Genomic DNA, 13,592 nt, shown 5'->3' with positions numbered 1-13,592 from the left:
ACGCGGTGAGTTTTTGCGGTTTTGTGACGTTGCGTGACAGGCAGGTGAAGTGGGTGCTGCCCGAAAACTTTTGACCAATAGCCGAGGGCTAATGGCGAAAAAGCGTCGAATCAGAAATAACTATGTTTTTCTTTTTTCGGTAAAATCATGCATAATGAGTGTGTACACGTCATATCAGATAGGGAGGTATCGCGGTTTTCTTGACGTCGCGTGGCAGACAGGTGAAGTGGGGGTGGTCCAAAAACGTTTTTTGAGCAATCACGGAGGGCTGATAGCAGAATTGGAATAGAAAAGCTTGGAATAGTTTTACGTTATAGCGCCCCCTAACTCTCTTGCATGCGTAATCATGTGAACGACACTTAAATTTGGAGTCGGATACCTCGGAGCACAGATACGCTAGAAGAATTCTTCCAACTGATACTGTATATAAAAACACAACTGCCTCTAACTTTTCAATACAAACATACCCACTTACTGCAGTCAACAAGAAGTTCATTATTCAATTTTAGTTAAATGGGCTGCTGACAGCGATAATTATTATCTCACTTTGTGTCCCTCTTACCCCACAGCTTACTTGCACAGGTGGTGTTCTCGTGCCTCCACGTGCCTATATTTTAAGATAACCATACAGCTTAATTTTGAACGCCCGGTATAATTGTCGCAGTAAGGCTGATAGGCTGGGCTAGTTGTTTTCTGTTGAAATGCATGCTTACTAGCGTAAAAAACTGACACAGGTCAAATACGTAACTGACAAACGCTAGTATATTTGGCACTAGTGTAACTGCCGTTTCAGGTCAGTTACAGGTTCCTTGTTCACAAGAAAGAGGAACGCGGGAAGGTTAATTTATTTATAAATAATCAAGCCCTCTCGCGTTCCCCTGCTCATTCTGAGCAAGGGACCCGTAGTGGCCCCGAAACGTCAATTATATGCTTTTTTTTTTCTTTGAACCTTATGTGAGTGCCCTTTGTATTTCGATCACGTACCACCGTCTTCGTACATTGGACGAAGCAGTAAACCTTTCAGGCCTAGAAGCTTGTCGTCGAAAACGCGCCAAACATACCAAACAACGCTTCTTGTCTGAGTAGATATGCGGCACGGTTGGTGGTTACGCCGTTCTCGCGACAATTAATTTATATAGTTATGGTGTTGATCACCCCAAAACAGCACAGTGGATTAAGAGGAATGCCGCAGTGTAGGGCTTTGGATTAGCTTTTATTACCTGAGGTTGCTTTAACCTGAGCCTAAACCTAAGTTTACAAGCTTAAGTATACAAGTCTTTTGCCCCATCGAAATGTGGCGGTCGTGGCTGGGAACCCGAGGCCGCGTTCGCAGCAGCAGAACTGCGATATTTCGCAACGGGCAGTAAATTTACTACGTGTGTCATTGTCACGGTGGAATGTCCTCTTAGAAGACCAATATTCGTCCTATCTAAAGAATATGAGCTCGTTTCCCGTCTTCGGCAATGTTGGCAGACTCTGTCACTATACTTCGAAGTTAGGTTCATCTGTCACATTGAATGCAGTCAGATGCTTTTATAATGAACCACTCGGAAGGTCCAAAATACTTCATTATATAGGTCACTTCGTTTAAAAAGTCACGCACCGTACCGCTCCCGATAGAGCAGGCTAAGCAGGTCCACCAAAATCAAAACATTTGTTTAACACTAATTCGAGGGATAATTGTGAAAGAAGCCACATATCTTTTCTGCACACTTATTCGTATGGAATGAGCGACTGCAGCTGGCTTTATGTGATCGAGGTTCCTGCTTGCGCCGTGGAGAAACCTGCAGCTGAGCGATGCAAGGTGCGGCTGCAGAGCGTCGAATGCCGCTATTGCCCCCACTAGGAATAGGAAACAAGCGACCCGTATTCCTGACATCATGTACGGGCAAGCTGTACGAGCATATGGTCTTTAACAGACTAACTGCATATACAGGGTGTCCCAACTATCATTCACCAAGACGTAAAAATAGGCAAGTGCCACGTAGCTGGCCAGAACGAAGGTAATGTTCTCTGCCGTCACTTGGAGGTACTCAGATTATTTTTTGCATTCCGCATAATTACATAATTAGCCTTAATTAATTAATCAACTTCTCAAATGTTATAAGTAGGTGAAAAGTGTCAATGAGGAAAGAGCAACATCAAAAACTCCCGATACAGCTTTCTATTGTTCGAATCGTGCTACATAAGATTGTTTTTTCGAGCGTGAAAGAAGCCCGCGAGTGCATGCAAAGTTTCCTAGAAGGGTTGCTTGTTGGGCTAGATGGTTTTCCATAATTGAACTAGTAACTTAGCGCCATAGAAACCACAGACACAGACACAAGCTCTTGTCTTTGCCCACTTTTCTTGTGTCAGCGCTGAGTTAGTTCAATACATAACGTTACTCGAGTGGCTCCTCGCGCGGCCATTTAGCGTGTATTCACGGGCTTCTTTCATGCTCGAAAAAACACGTATGCAGCACGTATTGAGCGGCTCAATATGTGCTACATAAAAGTGTTTTTCTGTAAGCGGTGTACGGTAGCACGATACAAAGACGGGACAAAAGTAGACATACAGAGACACACACAGCGCTTTCAACCGCGCTACCGTGCACCAATTGAAGATGCATTACCAACAAGCCCACATTGCAACGCTCCTGAACTTTATTTCTGTAAGGGCTGTGTTTTTCTGTGCGGTCGACCGAAAGAAGCGGCGGACTGTACAGAAGACTATAGCTCAAAGCTGTGGGGCTCGTGCGTGCACCAGAAAAATTGGAGCTCCTCCTACTAAAAGTGAGAACCAGGGGAAGACCGCCAGAAGGTGAAATCCCAGAACTCGGAATGGACTGCAAATCCTGAATATAGAGGCCCTCATAATGCTCGGCCTACGTATACACAAGGAAGGATCGGTCGCCGCCTCCGTATACCAAACTACAAGAAACCGTTGCGTAGGTATCGCACATCTGGTACGACGGGTAGAAAACAAAAAGCACGGCTCAAAAGAACAAGAAGCAATGAGAATCATCCATTTGCTGTAAAGCAACAAATTAGACGTCGGGAACGCCTGAATTTCTTCGTTGCCCGCGCAAATTCGTTGTTGTGGTCTTCGGTGTCGAGGTGTTCACAATACACATGAACGGTACAAATTCGGCCAGTACACATGGAATCTTTCGTTGTAGGGGTAATTTCGTTGTATTGACATCTGTTGTAGAAGCATTCTATTGCATTGAGAAAATGAAGCCTCTTATGTTCCATTCTCTCGCCTTCTTTGTTACAGTTGCCGCCCATTTCAAGACAAAATTCGCAGCCGAAATGGTGAGGAAAGGACAGACAACGAGGCTCAAGTGCGATGCCATTGGCGACAAACCCATGGGAGTGTCCTGGATGAAGGACAAGCAGCCAGTCAGCCCAAAACAGGACCCAAGGTAAAAAACTAAAGCAGCTTCAAAATATTTGAAAAGGGTAGAAGTTAATCTACCTTGATAAAGGCAGTAAAGCAACACGTTCAGAGTAGACGGTGTTTTTTTTTTTTGTTCTTTTTTTAATTCGAAAGCCTTACATGCCCCATTAGGCGAAACTATGTCGGCGTCGGCGTGACCGAAAGATGGTACAAAAAATGGCCGACAGCGCATAGAGTAAAAACACGTCAAAAATGCTCAGTTTTTCAGGGAGGTTCCTGTAAACTAAGTAAATTAATGGCGTTGAAAAGCAAATTTGGTACATAGCACGCTTTCCCGACACCAAGGCGGCTCCATGGTTCTGGCTGACTAAAGATGTGCATGGTGCGGGCATTCATGAGCGCGTTCATGGCGTTCCGAGGTCAACAAACGGTATTGGCGGCGAGTAGTTACGGAGTCGCCATCTATTGGAAGCGCATCGCTGGCGTAGTATGAGGGATCACATGGCACGCTACTCATAGGTTTTGCTGTCAGCGCTCACTGAAAACACCACGCGCGAGCTCTCCCGGACATTTCTGTAAGTACTTTCGAAACGAGAGAAGTTGTTTACTGTCTAAATAATAATCTTTGGCAAACTGAAAGCACACAATCGTTTACAGACGCTATCTCTTTACCGAATACGTACAGTGAACGCCACTGCGCGCGGTCGCCGCGATGGAGTCTCCCGAACCGGCTTCTTGCGTGAAAGGTAGGTAAACGCTGAGAGCAAACTATATGAAATCTGTTCTTATAGTGTTCGTATAACTCTTGTATAGTGTTTGTAAAGAAGTCCCAATGCAGCGATCGCGCAGATTCGCAACGACCGACTGCGCGTCTGCATGCTTGTCCGCGCACTGTTTCGCTTTCGCCGCGTGCGCGTTTTCGCACCGTGCCATGAGCTTTAGGCCGCAGAATATGAGCATTTGACAGTATACAAGCAACCATTGTTGCGTGGGCGCTATCAGAGCCGTTCAAAAATAATTTCATTGTAGAGACTTCGACGCCTACAGGGACTGTGATGTGCCGTCGCGACGATTCAATCTTTTTTTCTTCTAAATTCTTTGACCTTTCAATATTATTTCTCGAGTTGCGTCGCACTGTATGTTTATCGGTGTTCTTAGCGTTCAATATCCCGCTGCTCCTTTTTCTGTAATCCAGTGCATTAATTCATAACACAAATATGACCATGTGCCATGCTTCTTTTAAATGTGTTTCTTAGCGCTGCCTTTCCAATCCACTGAACTTGCTAGTGTCTGTAGCATCGACAAGTTGATAGACCAAACCGTCATGACATTAGCCGTGCAGCATACTCGGGCGAGCGTCTCAGTGCGCGTCTTCAGAACATCGCAGACCGGGCGCCGTAGCAGAAATCTTCCTCGCGTCTGTGCTTGCTGCATACCCGAGTTGTAGCCGATGACTCTAGCCGGTTTTATATTTCGCGAGCCAAGCTTCACGCAGCTTCTTGTCCTGCGGCTACGTGTGAATAAGGCTGACACCGGCCTCCGTTACGTGCGTCCGGCCCTGCGGCACCGAGCAGTAGCTTACCATGTCGCGCGCCTTCAAAGGCAGCCACTACCTATTGTAGTGCTTTCAAGCGTTGTAAAGGAGACACTCGAAGCGGGAAAATTTCGTCACTAAATGAGGACCGCAGCGTACGAGGGAATTCAAACTCGTTTTCAGCTCGCTTCGGCGCTCCCGAAGCAGCCGACGCGGCCGCTATGTCCACGTGATTCCTCCTAGCACGTCACGCCGACGGTGGCGCCAGCTTTTCCAGTGGTGGAGCTCGAGGCCAATAACACGCTTGTATTCCCACACGTAAGCAGTCTTAAGTGTTTCTGCCGACTTTTTTTAAAGAGGCGCTATCGCACAAAAAAAAAAGGTTTCTTCTTATGCCGTGTTACTTTCTTTAACGTTAGAAAATGGCTACGCTCACGATATCAGCCGCGCGCTGAAAAAAAAATGTATTTCGGCCCACGATTCAGAGCTGCAGCAAAGGAGACGACCATTCTAATGTAAACCTGAATTTGCAGTTCACAAAGCGCCGAGCAAGGTGGTATACCGGAGATCTCGGAGGCTCATGCTCGCGCTCATCAATCGCACCGTACGCACTAGATCCCATCGTGATGCTACACATCTAGTGCTCCTGTGCATTGGTACTGCATATACGGGGGTATAACGGGTCGACGTCAGACGGCCGAGTAATCGAAACGCTCAATGTGAACCACATCCTCATCGCCGTGATGTTAGTGATGGTTTTTCGAAATCAAGTGACAGGAAACGAGCCAAGGCGCAATGAAAGAAGTGTAATAGGAACATGTTGTTCGGTTTTCTAGGAAGTGTAGTGTGCTTAGGATTTTCTCAGATCTGCGGAAATTTTGGGAAGGTCTTAAATAAAGGGTGGGGGGGGGGGGGGAGGGTTCAGCACGGGGGCGGAGATGTAGGAGTGGATCGCTAGCAAAAACAAGTCAAAGCCACTAAGGATGAAGCAATGTAATGTCACGGAAAGAACTACGATGAGTAGCTAGATTAGAGGCACAATCTTTCTTTGTACTGCAGTCATAGAACTCACCTCGCTTTAGACAACAGTATTATCCCATTCTATTTCCGCAAACATTTCCGTGCAAGAAAATATCCCTGCCTATTCGGTGTTGCTGACAAGTACAAAATACCGAGACAACTTCGACAGGTTTGAGTAGCAAGCTACCGCTTCTGCGCTCTCTAGGGAGATCTATCTTTAAAGTATCTTTCAAAGTATCTTTGAAAGTTGCAGCTCCTAAGTCCGGAACGTCTTGCTTTGCCAGGAAGTTCACGTCATAAGTCTAGGTTGTTTAGCAATATCCGGGACAGGCGCGGTGAAACTGGGGCAGTTGGCAAACCCACCCTTGATTGAAAGTGCCGCACACTGCGTGCAGGTACGAGCTCGTCGAAACCGTGCAAGCCACGGGCATCACGTCGGAGATCATCATACGCCAAACGGACCGTCGCGACTCTGCCCTGTTCACGTGCCTGGCCACAAACAACTTCGGCCAGGACGACACGAACATCCAGCTGATCATACAAGGTAAACAACTCATGGTTTACAACCTCATGACGTTCTAACAGCTCGCAATTAACCCAGTAGAAGGAGGTATGTTGGCGAGATGTTCGAAATAATATGATCTTCAGCAAGCATTTTTTTTCAAGCCACTTGATATTTTGCTTTGTTAGGTATTCGATAATTGTTTCGTGTTCATTCAGGTAACCGGCGTCACACGCTCAAGGCGTCTTGTTTATTAGTACTTCTTTTATGACTCGGTAAACATTCATTTAGAATGGTTAGACTATAAATAGATGGTTATTTGTAATATTTTCTGCACCTAACGCAGGAGGCTCTTCCTACACTAATGTTTTTATACTAATTAAACTGAGGTAATAGACGGTTTGTGCCAAACAAGTCATGTGCGAACACCCCATTGCAGTAAACGTTCGTAAATTTATTGGTATCGCATAAGAAGAAATCTATCGGCGCTTTGTAGTTCGTGCCTGCTATTTGTATGCCCTTGCGCTGGCGATAACTCCTTTTTTTTTTCACGCATCATGCATACTACAGAACAAAATGAAGGTCAAACGAATTCGTTCAGATGCTAGTCATTTCATCACTCGAATATCCTACTGTCTGTCATATGTTTTGGGGGATAAAGACTGAATGAATCATGGTGAAGTACCTCAGTCTTCGCCGATCATATTTATTCGCAGCGTCGTTTCAATATGCCGCCCTTTATCCTGACTGGGTATTGAAGTATGTTATGGTTAGCTTCGTAGATTCTCGCGTTGTACAGTGTAGCTTTGCGTTTCTGCAAGACGTATTCGTCATATTATGAGGAATCTTCAACATACTAATAATTACTGATGCTGCACATGTCCTTAAAATTGCTGGTTGAACTGTGATTGCCTCGGCTAGTTCGTAATGACAAAAGACGATATTTTGGTTGCCTAGTCATTGAATATGTTCGTACGTTTGACATCGAAGCGTTTGCAAAGTTAACAAGTTTATTTTCACAAATTGTGGCCGCCGCTTAGCGCGCTATACGTAGAGCGTACCGAGCTATCGCGTATAGTACACGTTAGGCTAAGTTTAAAAATAAACTTATCTTACATAAAGCCAATAAGTAAAGTACGCAGTTTCATCTCCCTGATTCAGTACACAGCTTATTTTTATAGTACTATAGATAAAAAGATTGATAAGACGTTCAAGCGTCTCGCTCTAATCTAACACTTTCGGAAAGTTAAGTTCTTAGTGGAGAACTCCCAGACAACATCAATTTTATCGTTTTTCCTAAGCTAACGATGCACGCCGTTGCGCTTGTGCATCGAGAGAAACTAAAGGAAGAGGGAAAAAAAGCAGCTGATAGGAATCGAAAGATAAATGGAACAAGCGGAGTTTTGCTCATGACGCGACCAAAATAAAGTATATCATTCCCAGCAGCAGCATTTATTTCTTTTCGACAGAGTGAGTCATCAATCACTTTTGTCATTTATCGGCTTCTCCGTGGTCGGAGAATATGTGCGAAGAGTTTTTCTGGTTCGGTCTTGACGCGGCGCTCAGAAATGCAACGAGAACGCACGACGCATGTATTTTCTATGTACTAAAGGAAAATAATAAGAAAAAAAAGAGCCATGAAGCAAATATATTTCTGAAGAAATTCAAATCAGTTCGCGCCTTTCTCTGCTCTGAATCCTTTAAGCTGCGCTGTCGCCTTGATCATTTTATGTCATCAGGTCGTTGTGCAAACGACAATCGAGGAAACGCAACGATACAGAATAGACAGAAATGTTAGGCCAGTTTTTTTCTTTCTTTCTTCAAACTCTAGTTGCTCAGAAGTTTCCAATAGATAATTTACACAAATTTACTCGCAAGATTTCATAAGGCCTCCTCAGTTTCCCATAATCTCGCGCAGGCGGCTGCTGAGGCGTTGCTCACAACCGTTGTGAGTAGTTCGGCTCATGATCCAACAGCGCTGAACAAAAGCGCCGTAAAAGAAGCACCAGCTCTGGCACCATCATCAAGTTTAGAAGTTTCCTCTTATCCTCGAACTAGGTGTTCCGTTCTCATATACTTTGCCAACGCAGGCTTTGCATGTGCAGGGCAATCATCTGTTTAAGGTGATTCTAAGAGCATTCCGCATTGCAAGGTGGATCCAAGGTAACGCCTGCAGATTCAATTCACACGAACAAGGAACAAACGATGTCACTACCTTGCAGCGTGTGTAATACAACACCTCGAAATGTGAAAGCTGCGACGTTAATGCAGCGTGTTTAGCATAGCGTATAGATGTGCTATAATGTAGGCACATACCAAAATACGCGAAGACCTAGACGGTACAGCGACGCGTCGTGGCGCTGCGTTGAAGAACAGAACACAAGATGTCAGAAACGCTCTCGTGGTTCCCTAGTTTCCATGGCGAAAAATGTTGTTGGCATTTGACGCATTCTCGTCAGATGCCAACGCCACCGCTGATGCTTGATTAGCTCAAAACCTGATTAGTTCAAACAGGCAAGGTGACGTTCTCCACCCCGTTTCGATAGAGAAAATATGCCAATAAAAGATCATCATCACCATCTTCTTCTTTTTCGTCTTACACCCACGTGCACTATATGTAGCCCACGTCTAAGCTGTAATGAAACTCTCTAATACAATTTATCAACTGATAACGCGCAAACCGCAGACGTGGCAACATTACCGCGAGCGTTCTAAACTGTCAACACCAGGAGCCCAGTGCGCAAGCAACCAGAAATAAACAGTACGGTGATCCTGGCGCGTCCTGGGAACCAGAGCTGGTAGGAATTGATCCAAATGGCACATGTTGTTGTCTTTCTGGGGCGAATACATGGCAACTACTTTTAAAAAGACAAGATCGAAAGAATTGAGACAGCACATGTAGTGTTGCTTGGCTTAGCTCGGCTTCCTGTGCGTGAAGCTAACGTTTCATTTACTAACGGTTCTGCTTCTTGAGCTGCTGCTGAACGACTGTCATTGATCATAAATATTTTACTTTTTTTCAGCTATAGCACTTTCTTGAAAAAATCAACATCTAAAAGCTACTAAATCTTATTATGGTAACTCTCATCCCGACGTCGTATTTGTGGAAGTAATTCATTGTTTCAACTGAGTAGGGTACTTGTTTGAGCAAGTTAGCAACCTTCCACGCCGTCAGGCTTTTTATGCGCTAACTAGGGCACGGTGACAAGGGAGACACAGTCACCTTTGTCATCGCGTTCCCGTGGCTCTTGGCGTGCATATGTGAGCGCTGTGTTCCACCAACGAGAGGCGTCATTTGTGCTTCAACGCGAACGTTCGAATTTTGTGGACTGCACAAAAACATTTTCTTTTGTTGTGTGTACGTGAACTTTAGAACTGTTTTTCTTATAGTCTTTTCGGTATTCCTAGTTGGAATTTTTTTAAAGCAAATCAATGGATTAAGAAGAGCATCCGACGCCGCATAACAGGCATTGAATACCTGAATGCAGTTAATAAGAATAGAAAAAAAAAGCTTTACGTAAACTAATAAACGATGTTGCTGGCTCACGCGGAACGAGAACCAGCCCAGCAACGCCGGTGAATCTTTTGCATCCTCGTAGATCGATAAGGGCTTTATTTGTAATATCGACTGTTTCACAGTGTACTACACAGCGAATACATTCATTAATCGACCGACTTGTGCGTGCAGAGCCTCCCGACGCCCCCCAGGACCTGAAAGTGGTGGAGTCGGGCAGCAGGAGCGTCAAGCTGGAGTGGACGGCCCCGTACAGCGGCAACAGCGCCATCACGCACTACACGGTCCAGTACAAGGACGACGGATGTAAGCCGCGCCGCAGACTACCATCGTTCACTATACGTCGTCACATGTTTGCCAATTGGCGTTGCCAATTGGCGCTGAGGCACATAAGCCGCTCCCGTATACTCTTGCCAAACCAACACGTTGCTTCATTCACAGTGTATACAGCAGAAGGATTTTTTTTCTTAATGTTAACAAAATTACAGAATTTGAGGGAATATTAGCATAACATTACCAGCATGGCTTCTTTCATTTTTTCACTTTTTTCGGTAAAAGAAAGTCGAAGCTCTCTAGATACAAGAAAGGATACTGGAAAGTGCCAGAGCAGCATAAATTATTTTTGATATAGAACTTACACACAAGGGCGACGGACCTAAGCCTCTTCTCTGCACCGGCCTCACACCGACCTCGCAGGCTATTATCAGAGGGCCTTATTTTGGGTCCTCAGTCGGACCCGAGATACACTACAGCAACGTTACGGGCCGTGCTACAAGTTTTACACGGCACAGGTCTAACCTCGTTAGCTTAAGTGTGCTCCTGTGTTGATGACTAGCATCATCGGGTCAAAATGCAACTCCGGAACGAAAACAGCACAAATTTATTTGGTACAATAACTCGATGCTACTGCTACCCTACAGGGAATGATTGCGCATGTTATTGTAGTTACAAAAATATCGTGCTAACCCAACACCAAATCTGGAATCTATGTAAAGCGAAGCTTTATTGACGGAGAGAGAGAGAGAAAAAGAGAGAAAGAAGAAAATATTGGGGAAACTTAGAGAGTAGTCTAGCCTGCTATTCCGCTCAGGGGAAAAAGGAAGAGTATAGGGCTGAGGAATAGGGATAAAAACAAGCAGTAGGATGTGATTGTATGCAGGATCGTGTTCGAAGGGCCCGCTCACTGACTTAAATTGCCGGTGCTGACTAAATATTCTAGGGGAGCCTTGACCGCTAAATTCTTAGATCCAGTAGTGGGGAAGAAAAACTGATATTTCGCATATAGATCCTGTGAGGGAAAATGCTTAGAATGCCGGTGCTGCTTTATGCCAGGCCGCTAGCTTAGGGCAACGGTATCGTGAGGCACGCTCTGCCGTCGTACCTTATTCACCCCGCGCAACCCACCCAACGTGTACATAATTTGCATAGTTGAAGAATATTCAAGAATCAATTAATTATTAACTTTGAATTATCTAAAAGTGCACTGTGATTTATCGCGCAGTTAATGTTCGCATTTCTGTGTTATCTACTTCAAGCAGTACGGGCTATCTACTGCAGGCGCTTTTTCAAATGTCTGTTGATAGGTTAAAAATGCGCGCGCGCGCACACACACACGCACACACGCACGCGCACGCACGCACACACACACACACACACACACACACACACACACACACACACACACACACACACACACACACACACACACACACACACACACACACACACACACACACACACACACACACACACACACACACACACACACATGTTTGCTTTGGATTTTCGAATGCTTGCTTCGCTGACCAGTGTCTGCGCTCGCGATGTCATAAACTGTTTCACGTCGAAAATGTCAAAGTCGTTTTCTGCGTTTTCAGCAAGGCTTCTAGAATGCAGCCGCATTTAGCGGGAACCTATAAGGCCGAATACACAAACATTTACTTTCGTACTGCGAACTATTCGCTACTCGCGATCCACCCCCTTCGCGAATAATGCAGCCACCGTCACGATGTGCCGACGCCCTCTTATACGAAGCGCTACAGCATGTGCATCCAAAGCAGGATAAATTGGTTACGACAGTACGGAAACTTAAATTGCTCAAGAGCGGGTCAATAAGGGATGCCTAAACCCGGCGTCAACGTTCTGATGAAGCCGACTTCACCAAAGAAGCTTCCTCCACTCCACGCTGAGTTTTCCATCGTTCGCTCCCTGTCGATATATAGCTGCTCTGCGAATGCAATTTCTGAGACGGAATTTTGTAAAGATAAGTTAATTTTCAAATCTTATTATCATCCGTCATGCCAAATAGCTGATGTCGGCGATAATGTCGGCGGCGCGGAGACCAAGGCAGTGACAACGGGTGGGAAGAATGGTGTTTGAAATGGAATATTGTTAAGAAAATACTCATGTTCGGCACGTTTTGTGTCAGATTGTACGCGGTGCTTGTTGTACAAGGTGTCCTCGAATAGTCGCAATAGCGCCGGCCGAGCTGGGCACGCTGGCATGTTTGTTGAAGCGCCGTGAATAGAGCCCGCAAGTATTCCGCTTCATTCACATATCGACGCTACCGAGTTGTTGGTCGAATCCGCGGGTCACAGGTTGGCCCAATGAATGGCCCGTTTCTTGCAAGTTCGCCGTGTCACACTGGCCCGCCTTCCTGTATGCGTCGCCGCATGTCCGCGCACTGTCATCACATCGTGACAATAAGGAAGCATCTGCAATAGACATCTCTCCAAAAAAGCCACGGTCGCCAAGGCGCACGAACCGACCTTGCACGGACTGCGCTTCGATCGAGCACACGCTCGAACAACAGCTGGGCGCCCGTCGCCATAGCGAGCGCGCATTGTTGTGCCGGTGAAAGCGAAGAAGACGTTAGAGCGAGCACCTCTTCGCGCGCTTGTAACCTTTAAATTAATTATTACTCATTCAATATGGCCTTCCTGATTTTATTTAACAGGTAATTCTGCGCTATTCAATGCTATTTCAATAGCTATTAGGAAATTTATGCTCCATAATAATTTCGAATAATCCACCCATTTCTTGGCCAATCCCCCATTGTGGGTAGGAGCCACACGCATCACAGGCTACAACAACAACAACAACCTTCCCTGGAACATGCGTTTTGACTCTGCAGCAGCCTAAGCAATCTAAAAGCACATTCAGAACCGGAATAATACACCGTTATTGTGATAGTCGAACGAAGAACGCGAGAATAATAAGGTACACACAGGCGTTTCTGCGCGCCTTTACATTGGCCTCCGCTCGTATATAGATTATGGGTGTGCGCACTATCTGTAAATATACATGTTACGTACGTGTCATTTATCTCACTTTATCTCCGTTTGCTTTCTAAATCACGTTCCGTGACATGCCGGTTAGACGGAGAGCGAGAGGAAGTTCGTGCCGTTTTCCATAGCAACTTCTTCTTTCATATCGGTTATACCCGACCGTCGCTTCAAGTACGCTGACACGTCCGGTTAAAAGTGGGCAAATAAACTTCCCGCCATTTTCAGTAATTTACTTTGTTTTGGGAAGCTTATTTATTTTATGTATGCTCATTAGAACCTTAATTGCAAATCTAGAAGTACCTGTTGCTAGGCTAGTCGGTTCATATTGCAGAGTAGACCACAAATATGGTCGCTTGG

The 13,592-nt window shown here is 45.4% G+C and overlaps 1 protein-coding gene across 2 annotated transcripts in view; it reads left to right on the top strand.

Moving 5' to 3' along the window:
* Window positions 1-13,592, top strand: part of LOC142578935 (cell adhesion molecule Dscam1-like) — a 333,987-nt gene that overhangs the window by 293,994 nt on the left and 26,401 nt on the right. For both annotated transcript variants that reach the window (XM_075688644.1, XM_075688643.1), the window contains exons 13-15: window positions 3,256-3,403; window positions 6,328-6,476; window positions 10,123-10,254. In XM_075688644.1, the coding sequence (XP_075544759.1) occupies window positions 3,256-3,403; window positions 6,328-6,476; window positions 10,123-10,254 (429 nt within the window). The remainder of the gene's footprint in view (window positions 1-3,255; window positions 3,404-6,327; window positions 6,477-10,122; window positions 10,255-13,592) is intronic.

This window comes from Dermacentor variabilis, chromosome 4, assembly GCF_050947875.1.
Source record: "Dermacentor variabilis isolate Ectoservices chromosome 4, ASM5094787v1, whole genome shotgun sequence".
NCBI lineage: Eukaryota > Metazoa > Arthropoda > Arachnida > Ixodida > Ixodidae > Dermacentor > Dermacentor variabilis.
Note: the sequence above shows the minus strand (reverse complement) of the source record. Positions and strands in the feature narration are given on the sequence as shown.